General features: G+C 41.7%; 1 protein-coding gene across 1 annotated transcript; it reads left to right on the plus strand.

Annotated features, from left to right (window-relative positions):
* Nucleotides 1-604: 604 nt before the first annotated feature.
* Nucleotides 605-9,117, plus strand: dhcr7 (7-dehydrocholesterol reductase). The gene is made up of 8 exons (XM_031290704.2): nt 605-717; nt 2,392-2,500; nt 5,031-5,253; nt 5,365-5,455; nt 6,327-6,540; nt 6,722-6,926; nt 8,039-8,170; nt 8,581-9,117. The coding sequence occupies exons 2-8, from the start codon at nt 2,394-2,396 to the stop codon at nt 9,043-9,045; spliced, it is 1,437 nt and encodes a 478-aa protein (XP_031146564.1). The 5' UTR covers nt 605-717; nt 2,392-2,393; the 3' UTR covers nt 9,046-9,117.
* Nucleotides 9,118-12,834: the final 3,717 nt, after the last annotated feature.

Consider the following 12,834-nt stretch of genomic DNA (forward strand, 5'->3'; position numbering starts at 1 on the left):
AGACCGACCAAATATTAGTTGCTAGCATAGATACTATTGTTTAACTGCAATATAGTCTTGGTTGTTAATACATATGCAGTACACACGCTATATTTAGTCTCAAACACTTCTGTCCAAGTAGGAAATTAAATTTTGACATGTTTGATTTCTTTTTTTAACGTGAGTGGTTTTGCTATTTAAGATGACATAGGCCTAATAGCCTACTTGTTTCAAATATATATTTCCTAGAAACAAGACACAGCCAAACATCTTGGTGGTATTTATGCATGAAGGAGAAACAGTATGAAGAATACTACCTAAGCAAAAGTTGGCTGTTAATCTCTTTATGCATGCATCATTGGTATTATAGTAATAAAACAATTTATTAAAAATCTAGGATGTCAAAGGCCAGTGTTTGGCCACACAACGAAGATAATGACAGCTATTTCATAATGATGTCAGTTCCTCGTTTACTCTGGCTAAACCATTCAACCACTGGCGAATGTGTCAGGTGCTGGTGGCTCCAGTTAGAATTGCCCAATGAGAAGCCGGTTCACTTCGCAGGCCCGCCTTTGCACGGATACCATTGGTTGAATTGTATTATGTAGTCGCGTTATGGGCGGAGTCTCTGGTCCTACGGTGAGTTTTGCCCAGCGGTTGCGTGATAACCAGCACCTGGCCCGGGAGGAAACAAGAGACGAGCAGCCTGCCTTCCCCTCTTCTGTCTTTTATCTACGGGTGAGTGAGCTACGATACAATAGAGCATCTGTAACGGGATTATAATCCGGTTTAACGTGTGTTAACGTTACATTTAACGTCCATAATGTCAATCATGTTATGCTACAAGGGGCATCGTTCAGGATGCAAAGGATAGCCTGGTCGTTAACTGTAATAATTCGAGGTAACTAAGTTCATAGTAATTTAGCGTCAGAGTAGGCACGTGCAAGAGACAACAAGGGCTAAAATGAAATGTTATTGAACATATTAAAAACAGACTGTAAGCTTTCGCCTTTGTTGACGTTATACAACGTCAACCCCCCCCCCCCCTTTCCGTCCTCACTTATTTCATGAAGCTGCTGAAAAAAATATGCGTAACATGGACATGTTGGACAAAACAGAGAGACAACACGGTATAGTTATAGTATACTATGTAGTTCTAGTTCCTGCCGACCTGGTATTACCTTTGCTCCAGAAGAGTGTGTGTGTGTGTGTGTGTGTGTGTGTGTGTGTGTGTGTGTGTGTGTGTGTGTGTGTGTGTGTGTGTGCGTGTGCAAAAGAGAGAGAGAGAGAGAGAGAGAGAGAGAGAGAAAGAGCGAGAGAGAGGTTTGCAGTAAAAAATAACAATGTTATAATAATGTAAATAATATATAATAAGGTTGTTCACATAACAGTTTATCCAGAGCCTGCTGTATAAGATAGCTTTTATCAAGCCAATTAGCACATTATTTATTAGTTTAAATGTTAACATAAGAGGAACCTTCAACTAACAGCAGTGGGGTGTGTAATCAGTAAGTTCAGTTGTGTAGGTGGGTGCATAAGTAAAAAGATGTGAGTATGTGAGTATGTGTTGCTACTGGTGGAAATGGTGCTTGTGTGTGTGTGTGTGTGTGTGTGTGTGTGTGTGTGTGTGTGTGTGTAAGAGAGAGGGAGGTTTGCAGTCACAGAGAACAACATTTTAATTTCAGTTGAATAAAAATGGTGGCAACAGTGAATGCAGAGCTTCCTAACCTCTACTCAAGGCCCTGTGTGTTATGTCACATGGACATGTTATCTCCATGGACATGAACTTTAATCCCCCCCATTAACTCATTATCTGTTTATTACTATTTGGTTTGTGGAACAAAACTGTTTTTTAAACGTTACATGTTTTCACCTAGGGCTGGGCGATACGGAGAAAATCAAATATCACGATATTTTTGACCAAACACCTCAATGTCGATATTGCAACGATATTGTAAGGTTGACAATTGGTGCTTTCACAAAACATCTTCCACATTTAGATTTTAGATAAATAACCATCATAATGTGGATATAATGAATAAGTGGTTAAAGGCAAATTATAGAACAGCTAGTAAGTCTGGCAGTCTGGTAAGTTTAGAAAATGACATCACTTTACTGTAATGCAGCCTTTGAAACCAGGAAAAGCCTAAACTTACCATGTAACGATATTACAATTCATCAAAATCTAAGACGATATCTAGTCTCATATCACGATATCGATATAATATTGAAATATTGCCCAGCCCTATTTTCACCTGTCATGGCGCGTTCACTTTGGTTCATTTGTTAAAGGAGTTCACACAAAAAGATTGTATCCTGTTCATAGGTGTATTATTGGGTATTGGTTGTGTATTTGGTGTATGCCACTGCATATTGCCTGATCTTAACCTGATAACCTTAATCCTTCACCAGAAATGAATGATGCAGTGGCCATGGAGGCCACCAGGAGACGAACCCAGCACCGTGCCAATGGGAAAGCATCTGAACAGGGGGAGCAGCCAGCACAGTGGGGGAGAGCATGGTGAGTTGATGTTATCTCACAGGTTGCTAAAGGGCCATTTTGTCATCTAATACACTTCACAAGTTAATCACAAAGTTAAACTTGCCTTCAAGCCAAGACTCACAAAATAATCTTATAAAACACAGTATCTGTTAACAACATTTTCGACCACTTGCTAAGTGATCGACTCAGCAGTGCTGTGTCCACACAGGATGCGTTCAGGCACAGTATTGAGTCACTCGCGATTTGGCAGCACTCAGAACACAATCACTGTCGTTACTAGTGATGTTACGTTCTGTGCAGAGGCTTCGAAGCGTGTGTCGTGAAATCCCGGGATTTTCCCGTGAAGTGCATATCGAGGCTTGTATCATTTTAGACAAATGACGTCATTGATGACATCCGAAGCCTCGCTGCGTGACTGACTGGTTTATGAAGTGGTTTGAATCTACACGGTTTTATTATACACAGGGCTGGGCGATATGGAGAAAATCAAATATCGGCATATTTTTGACCAAATACCTCGATATCGATACCGCAACGATATTGTAGTGTTGACTGTTGGTGCTTTCACAAAGTATTTACACAATGAGATGTTTGATAAATAATCATCAGTAATGTGGATATAATGACTAAATGTGTAAAGGCAAATAATAGAACAGTTATAACAGTCTGGTAAGTTCAGAAAATGACATCACTTTACTGTAATACAGCCTTTAAAACCAGGAAAAGACAACACTTATGCCATATTACGATATTACGATATCCAAAATCTAAGACGATATCTAGTCTCATGTCACGATATCGATATAATATTGATATATTGCCCAGCTCTAATTATACATCTATAATCCACACAAGTACATTCACTGTCCTCTGCCCGGTTAAAGCACTGGCACTTTCCAGTTTTAGAATACTAATATTGCCCCTCCTGCTATTATAATATTATGACCAAAAGGACTGATTTACACACGTTTGATAGCAGCATTCCTCTCGAGGAAATCCGTTTTATTGTACAGTTATGTTAATTATTGTACACCACCAGAAAAGACACACTATATTGAAATACATGGGGTACGTGAACATTTATTTTTTCTTCATTCTTATTTCTAAGTCTATACCAAGTCTGTATAAAATACAGTCAAAAACAGATCACATAGACCAAATGTGGCAAACGCAAGGCCCGTGGGCCAAATCCGGCCTGCATATCAATTTAGGTTCACAATACATTTTGGCTCACCTATTTTTTTGTAGCTTTTTCAATGTTTTGTCGCTTTTTCTGAAGTTTTTGTCACTTTTGCCGACGCTTTTGGCCCGTTTTCCGCCGTTTTTTCCCCGCCGTTTATTCCCGACCTTATTTGTCGCTTGGCTAAGTTACTTCATTGCTGACTTTTTTGGGTCTTTATTTTGACCAAACTGTAAGTGAGACATGCAATAATACAGTCAAAGATCCTTGACTTTTTTGATGAAATAAAAGCATGTGAATAAACTAAAAGTCTGGCCCTTGATGTGATTCTTATTTTCCAGTGTGGCCCTTTGTGAAACTGAGTTTGACCCCCCTGACATAGACCCTCTGTAATAGATCTCCCTGTTTAACACTCTTTGACCAACAGGTGGTACTGTGAGCAATGAAGCCTCGAGAAATGAACTCTTTTACTGGAAAGCTTCAATGCTTCATGAGGCTTCATCTCGCCATCACAAGTAGTTACTAGGGGTGTGCAAAAAAATCGATTCACATTCGTATCGCAATTCAAGCCGATTCACCGATATACCGATTCAAAATCGATTCATAGAATTCCAAAAACCGATTCCTATTTTTAAATTGTATGTCTACTGCAATGACATGGGAAAAGTAACTACATTTACATACTGTGAATCGTTTTTTGAATCGAGAATCGTTTTTGAATCGAAAATCGATTCTGAATCAAATCTTGAGCCTAAAAATCAATATTGAATCGAATCGTGACATTTTCTGAATCATGCACCCCTAGTAGTTACGTGTGTTATCCGTGACCATTAGGGCCATGGACACATTCAAATCTCTTATCAAAACCTAGTCTACCTCTTTAGCCTTCATCCTCTAATAATATCACTTTGTACATTTCAGCTGCTGTTAGTTGCTGGTTTTATTGTCAAGTGTCTTTAAGTACTTTAAAAAGCGCTATATAAATAAAATGTAGTATTATTATTATTAATAGACTTGGAATAGACATACTGTATCAGCTGTCAAGACATATGCGAGATTCTTTTGTTTTCAAGTCATACATGAAAATTAAAAAGAAACTTTCTCATTCTTGAAGAGGAATTTATTGGCAGCACCAAACTTTTCTTTAAATGTTTTTTTTTGTGTTGTTTCAATGTTGTGGTCTTATCTTTCTAACACTTAATTTGGTTTTCTAGTAATATCTGAAACATTAGGACCTCACACAGTACAGATTTAGTGAATGTGAAAATATTGGTTGTCCATAAAATACATAATATCCCCAATCGCAGCTTGAATGTGCTATCATTTTCAACTGCCCTCATGCTGTATCTGTATGTGATTCTGTCTCAGGGAGGTGGACTGGTTTTCCTTGAGCAGTGTGATTGGCCTCCTTTGCTTTGCCCCTTTCATTGTCTTCTTCTTCGTGATGGCCTGTGATCAGTACCAGTGCTCCATCAGCCAGCCTCTGTTGGAGTTGTACCACGGAGAGACCACGCTGCTCTCCATCTGGGCCCGGGCACCCTCCTTCACCTGGTCAGCTGCCAAGATATATGCCATCTGGGTGGCCTTCCAGGTAGGAAAAGGAAGAGTAAAGTGGAAGAATTTTGCATTTAACTTGTCCATTGTCTTCAGCTCTTGCCAAACCGGCTTGGCAAATGTTAAAACAAGTTGTGTTGTCCCTTAGGTGTTCCTGTACATGTGTGTTCCTGATGTTACTCATAAGTTTATTCCTGGCTATGTTGGTGGAGTGCAGGACGGAGCACGAACTCCTGCTGGTAATTACCACACAAACCCACGCTCAACCGTCCATATCATTTGTTTAAAGGGAAACTTTGTCGATTTCCAACTGGCTCTGCAAATGCATCATCCGGCGAACTTTTGCCAACGGGTGAGCGGGGAGCTCCGGGCGCTGGCGACATGGAGCACAGAATGTTCCAAAAAGATGGGTGACGCGTTTCCACTTCCTCCCACTGTACAAAAGTGAAGCCAAAATGTCCAGGATACAGGCGCCACCATCTTGTAATTTTGGAGCCAAAGTCCAGAGTAGTGAAAAGGACGGTAGGCATAATACACCAGCCCAACCAATCGCGAGTCAATCGCAGCTGTCAATCATGCCTTTCCACCCCGTTTTGTAGCATCAAATAACTAATAAAAATCAAATTTATCAACAAAAAAAAAACATCAGCGTGATCAGAACTACCTCAAATGACAGAAACCATCTTTGGGAAAATTCTATTTGACATTTAACCATCTTTGGAACAATTATTTGACATGTAATTGGATTATTTTAGTTTGGCCAATGTCCCATCTGCTAGCATTGAGGAGGCAGGATTTATGACCTACAGCTGCAGCCGGCCACCAGGCGGCGATGGAGATGTTTTGGCTCCACTTGGCATGGAGGGTGTCTGGCCTCCGTTCATCTGCATGTACTGCCCGTGCTGCAGCGACTCAAAGCCGGTTGAAAAACAGCAAACTTTCCCTTTAATTAAGAGGTCCAGTGTTACACCAATCGGACTCAATGATGATAGAATTTTGTAACAAAACATTTAATCCCCATTTAAAACACTTACTTGACATTCATTATCAAACCAGATAGTATCTTTTAAAGTCCAACCTCCTGTGTTTCCTCCACTCTCACTACTGTAGGCCTGATTAACAAGTATGAGGTCAATGGGCTGCAGTGTTGGCTGATCACTCATGCTCTGTGGTATGCCAATGCCCAGTATTTCCACTGGTTTTCTCCCACCATCATCTTCGACAACTGGATCCCCCTGATGTGGTGTGCTAACATACTGGGCTACGCTGTGTCCAGCTTCGCTTTCATAAAGGCCTACCTCTTCCCCACTAACGCTGAGGACTGGTGAGTACTGATACACACGGTACACGGCGACAAGTTGTCGGAGCAGATTTCTACAGCAGAAAGGTGTTCTCGGTCTATCAGGGCTTATAATATCTTAAAAGGTAGACTAGTTATGGGCTTAGGTATTATTACACAACTGTATCAACCTGTTTTATTTCCACCCTTTTTCATGATTCTGCAGCAAGTTCACAGGGAACATCTTCTACAACTACATGATGGGCATCGAGTTCAACCCACGCATCGGCAAGTGGTTTGACTTCAAGCTTTTCTTCAACGGTCGGCCCGGCATCGTAGCCTGGACTCTTATCAATCTGTCCTACATGGCCAAGCAGCAAGAACTGTACGGCCACGTCACCAACTCCATGATCCTGGTCAACGTGCTGCAGGTAAGCGGGAAGAAGGGTGTATTTTAAACCAGTATCTGTTGATGACCTGCGCAAATCTGTGTGCTGATCCTGTGGATGCAGAAGTGTTGCAAAATGTCACGTTTCCTAAACCCAACCATCCCGTTCTTCTTTTCCTAAACCCAACCCGTTCGCCATGATGCTAATTCCTCGAGCCGTCTTTCCTGCTCCGTCTCTGTGTCGCTCTTACACTGTTGCCCCTGGCAACCGATAGCGTAGGATCCCAAAATGGTGGGCGGGCTCAGACACCTCCCAAATCGTCACGTGACAGCAAGCTACCATGACGTATGTCCTCATTCTCAATACGGCGTAGACATACACGCGGATAGCTCAGAATGCGTACAGATAACACGCCACTTGGCTTTAGAAAGTGGCGTGTATGTTTACGCAAAGTCATGATGTCACGTTGTGAATTGAATCGAATCAAATGGAAACTGAAATAGATTGAACTAAACAGTAAGGCAATCATGCTAAAGAATAACATTATTTTTTCAGCAGATGTCTTAGTTACAACACGATGGAGCTAGCAAAGCAGTTTTGTGTTTATATGTGCGGGCGTGATTTATTACATTTTTTCACGATTTCGTATTCTGAACATCTGAATTTACCGTTGGACATGCCCAGGCATGATACGGGAGGAGCATGAGACGGGAGTAGCGTGAGACGGGAGGAGCATGGGACATGAGGTCTCCAGGCTGCAGCCATACACTCTTAGATAATTAAAGTCCTTCATGGAGAGAAAAGGAGGGTGGTGATGGCACAGTGGATAAGACACATGCCTTTGATGTGGGAGACCTGGGTTTGATTCCCACTGTGATACATCAACCAATGTGTCCCTCAGCAAGGCACTTAACCCCTAGTTGCTCCAGAGGTGTGTGACCTCAGATATATATAGCAATTGTAAGTCGCTTTGGATAAAAGCATCAGCTAAATGACATGTAATGTAATTGAATCAGGAGGTCAGTGTGGATAAACAGCCCTATTAAACATAAATGTTCATCATCAAGTTTAAAGGTCTCGACTCTGAAAGCGCAGTTTGAGTAAAAAGTGATACCACCCCAAAAATGGGGTGTTTTTTGTTGTTGTTGTTGTAGGCCATTTATGTGTTGGATTTCTTCTGGAATGAGGCGTGGTACCTGAAGACCATTGATATCTGCCATGACCACTTTGGATGGTATCTGGGCTGGGGAGACTGTGTCTGGCTGCCGTACCTCTACACACTGCAGGTAACACATATGCATGGTTACACACACAGTATTAAATATGTCATAAATATGAACTTACATCCTAAATGCTCCTTAACAGCATCATGTGTAAATACCTGTTTTAATAGCTGTGTGGATTTTAAAAAGTAGTAGAGTAATATATCACAATGCAAAACATCAGTGCTAATCTGTACTGAAGTTAAATTATCTGTGTCTACATGGCATCGTCTATCAAATATTTGCCATCCACATAATAATTATTGCAACTTTTGCTATCCAATTGTGTCTGATTAAATTATACACTGTGTATATATATTTATAAATATAATGAATAGAATGTGTGAGTGTATTTTAGTCTATGCACAGTCTGGCAGGGACATTCAAATATTAGGTTCATTTCAGCAGTAAATGTGTGTGTTTTGGCTGTTCAGGGTCTGTACCTGGTGTACCAACCAGTCCAGCTCTCCAACGCCCACGCCCTGGCTGTCCTGTTGCTCGGCCTGGTCGGGTATTACATCTTCCGCTCCACCAACCACCAGAAGGACCTGTTCCGGCGCACCGAGGGCTCCTGCTCCATCTGGGGCCGGAAGCCAGCGTACATCGAGTGCTCGTACCGCTCCACAGACGGCGGCGTTCATCGCAGCAAGCTCATGACCTCAGGTTTCTGGGGAGTGGCCCGCCACCTCAACTACACCGGTGACCTGATGGGTTCGCTGGCCTACTGCGCCGCCTGTGGCTTTGGCCACATACTCCCATACTTCTACATAGTTTACATGACCATCCTGCTGGTCCACCGCTGTATTCGCGATGAGCACCGCTGCGGCAGCAAGTATGGCAAGGACTGGAAGCGCTACACAGATGCTGTGCCTTATCGACTTATTCCTAGGGTGTTTTAGAGAGGGGGAAAGGAGCGGGAGGAGGGAGATAGAGAAGTAGGGTGGGGGCTAAGATTAAGGTAGATACAGAAATTGTCAAACTAGAATGGGGGAGCAAGATAAACATGAGGGGGAGGGGGGGGTTTATACAGAACAATGTCTATGTCTACGTGTATGTCTACGCCGTATACAGCTGACCGGTTGCAGACTGATCTCAATAAGTGGCATATGTATGACACGCAAATTCGTATGCCATTTTGGCATGTTATCATGACGCACAATCGCTTTTTGGACAGTTGGATTTAGGAAAAGAAGAAAGCGACGGTTGGGTTTAGGAAACGTGACACGCGGGACACGATCCCCGGTCTCCTGGGTGAAAGTCCTGTGTTGTTTGACACTATATTTCACTGCCTCGTTAAAGGTTTGGGGCAGTTTGATAGACCAGCCTGCTGCTTTCAGTATACTGTTAGATAGTTAGTTAAATAGTTAACCACATTTTAATAACAATACAATATGTATTTGAAGCTAGTAAGACCAAGCTAATCTTAAACCAGCTGAAGACAAAACAACAGTAGCAACAGAAACAGTCAGTTCTGTAGTGGGCTGTTGTCTACGGCTACTCTCCACAATGCTGTGACATTCCCATAATGCAGTTTGATAGTTGGCAAGGCAAACATGGCTGGATCCAGTTTCTCAAGCATGAGAATTTGATGTTTTATACCATTGTAAATGTAACACCTGTTGTTCAGACAAAACAAGAATTTGATGATGTCACTTAGCACTCAGGTAGCCTATGATGGGGGCTTTTCATTAGCCTTGCCATTTTTAGACTAAATGAGTAATTATGAATGAAAAACTGATATATTTAATGATCAGTATTGACTATAATATTTCGTTGCCACTCTACTGGCTTCATGGACCAAATGTGATTGTTGGCTCCACTGACAAGACCCACCTCATAAAAAGTTATGTTCTCTTTGTTTAAAGGTTGTCTGAGTACTCAGATGTATTCATTGTCATTTTCATATCTAACTGCAGGGGAACATTTTTAGGTTAGGTTATTGCTTGTCCCTTGTTTCCTTGTTCCTTGTTTTTATTTCCTCAAGCCAGCACTGCCTTTCTCAGAGTGATAAAGTAAAAAAACAAACTTCTCTTATGTCTTGTCTTTTGAAATGTTCACTGGTCCATTCTTGAATATCTATTCAATAATTCAGTGTTCAAAAGGTTAAACTTGAGATTTTGCTATTAAAATACTTCAAGACAGAGATCCTGAATGAATCCAGCCATATAAAAAAACTAGACATATTTGTGAATGTGAAGGTCAAAGTAGCTAATGCAACAGTATATGATCGTATTGAAAGACCACACCAGCTGTGTACAGAGCTGATGTTATTTTTAACGTTCAACACTGGGGGGCAGCAGATGACAGTTAATCCCAGTGGTCCGAGACTTGTATTTGTATACAGCTCTGCATAGTTGGAGTGGGTTTACCCAGTTTTATACAGTCTATGGGTTTACATAAATGTATAAATTAATTATTAATGTATCATTAGCCCATTTTAAAAAGGAAACAAACAGCTCAAAACACAAACTTGTAGCTCCCTTACTGTCCATTTAAAGCTTTATCCCAAAAGCATTTTGTCATTTACCCAATCCAGACCCAAACCACTGCATTATTCTCTGAATCACTCACTCTTTTTTATGTGGAAGCACGTACTGTGTTAACATCATCATTTAGTTAGAGTAGTCGCAAACTCATCAACAAAATCTCAGTGGATACTACACATCAAAATTGCAAAACAAGTAGCAACCACATGCTGGAATCACAGCGTCCTTAATTTGATTTACATCATTTTCAACAACTACAGGTCTTCCTCACAATAGTCTATATTGACGACCTTTAAATTTCCGGAAATTCCGCCGGCTGTCCCTTATTTTGGCCGGATGTCCGTCACCTTCCTCTTTCTTTGTGTAGGCGTTCTAACCTCTGGTGGATTTGTGAGGACTATGGTTAACTGCTCCTCAGATCTCTGCAGGGTAAATCCAGACAGCTAGCTAGACTATCTGTCCAATCTGAGTTTTCTGTTGTACGACTAAAACTACTTTTGAACGTACACATGTTCCACCAAAACAAGTTCCTTCTCGAGGCTATTTTGCAGAGGCACCGTTGCTCCGTCCAGCGCTTAGCACCGCCCAAGACGATTGTGATTGGTTTAAAGAAATGCCAATAAACCAGAGCACATTTTTCTCCCATCCCAGAATGTATGTATAGCACAGAGAATCCCTCATTTGTGGAGGTTGTTAAAAAAACAAAAACATTGTGATAAATAAGAGAGGACAATGGTGATTGTTGGTCTAAAACTCTACAGCCTACCTTGATATCACATCCACAACATGTTTTAAGGTGAATCATTGAAAGTGAAGATGTTGTCGTTTATGATTTGACAGCTTGTTCTAAAGTGTCTTAGTAATCCATTGCACCTGGCAGCCAGTTATGCCATGTAAGCACCAGCCTGCTCCCTGAACCTCACCATCGGTGGGTCTCCTGCCACTGTAATGATACAAATTATGAATGTAAATCAGTTATGATAATGGAAGACTCATTGATTCCCCCTTTCCTTTGTTCAGAGCTAATGCAATATGCCCCAGATTCATTGCATTGCGTTACAAGGAACCAAATCACTGTTCATTCTCCTACCAGGTTAATTGATTCTCAAATGATCCCTAAGTCGAGGAAGTGTTGCGTATTATTGAATGTGACGGCTGGGTTCACTCAAAACCAAGTTGACAAATAGCTCTCTGTGAAAGAGGTGGAAATCTGTAGAAAGGGATAATCATTTTGTGACGACACTAAAAGCTAGAATATTCAATATGCGAGTTGGGATCATGCACCCATCCATATAAATGTCCAGGGTACACAATAGCCTTATTGTGGAAGGGCCTTTTTGCAGCTGCGCATTCATCTGCAATAAGGGTGAAGGCAGGTGGGGGTCAGGGAGAAAGAAATAGCCTTAGCAGAGTAGGGAGTTTGAGAGAATGGCAGAGAGAATAAGCAACAAAGAGAAAGTGAGTGGAGTAGTGGAATGCCATATACAGAAAGCACAATGGGATACTTGGAGTTGGTGCCACTCCTCAGCCAAAGTTGGCTTGATTTCCCGAGAGGCCAAATTAGTTTTTATTGGAAGTTTGGGGGATAAGAGACTTGTGGGTGAGAGTCGTAAGCCGAGAGGAAAGGGGCACCACAGAGGGAGGCAAGTACATGATTTGTCAGCAAACTGCGGGCACTGACGATTCACATGTACCATAAAGTACAGCAGACCTCTAAAGAGCATTCCAGGCCTTTAGAGGTAGGCCTAATAATCACACTGCGGTGGTCGAGGTTAGATAGACTGGCTGCTTGTGGTTGGTGGCAAAGGAGCAATTCTAGCCGTCATAACATTGATCTCTTGTGCTTGGGTTTGATGGTTACATTTATTGCAAGTGTCGTTATTTCATTTCTCCTACTTTTACTTCAACAGCCTATAGCAACAAAAGCAGTCACTCAAGTTTTTGACACGTTAGTGGCCTGGCTCTAGGGATGGTGATGTCCAGCGGTCAGTCAGTCCACCACTTTGGTCACACTGAAATATCTCAATAACTGTTTCATGGATTGCCATGAATTTTCTTTTTGTATTGTCTCTACAAACTGTCATGGCTGTACAGACATTCATGCATCCGAGACCCAGGCGAAGTGTCCCACTGACGTTGGTGAGACCCTGACTTTTCCTCGTGCTCCACGTTAGGGTTGACAGTTGTGGTTTGGAGTGAGAT

This window comes from Sander lucioperca, chromosome 3 (genome assembly GCF_008315115.2).
Source record: "Sander lucioperca isolate FBNREF2018 chromosome 3, SLUC_FBN_1.2, whole genome shotgun sequence".
Lineage (NCBI taxonomy): Eukaryota > Metazoa > Chordata > Actinopteri > Perciformes > Percidae > Sander > Sander lucioperca.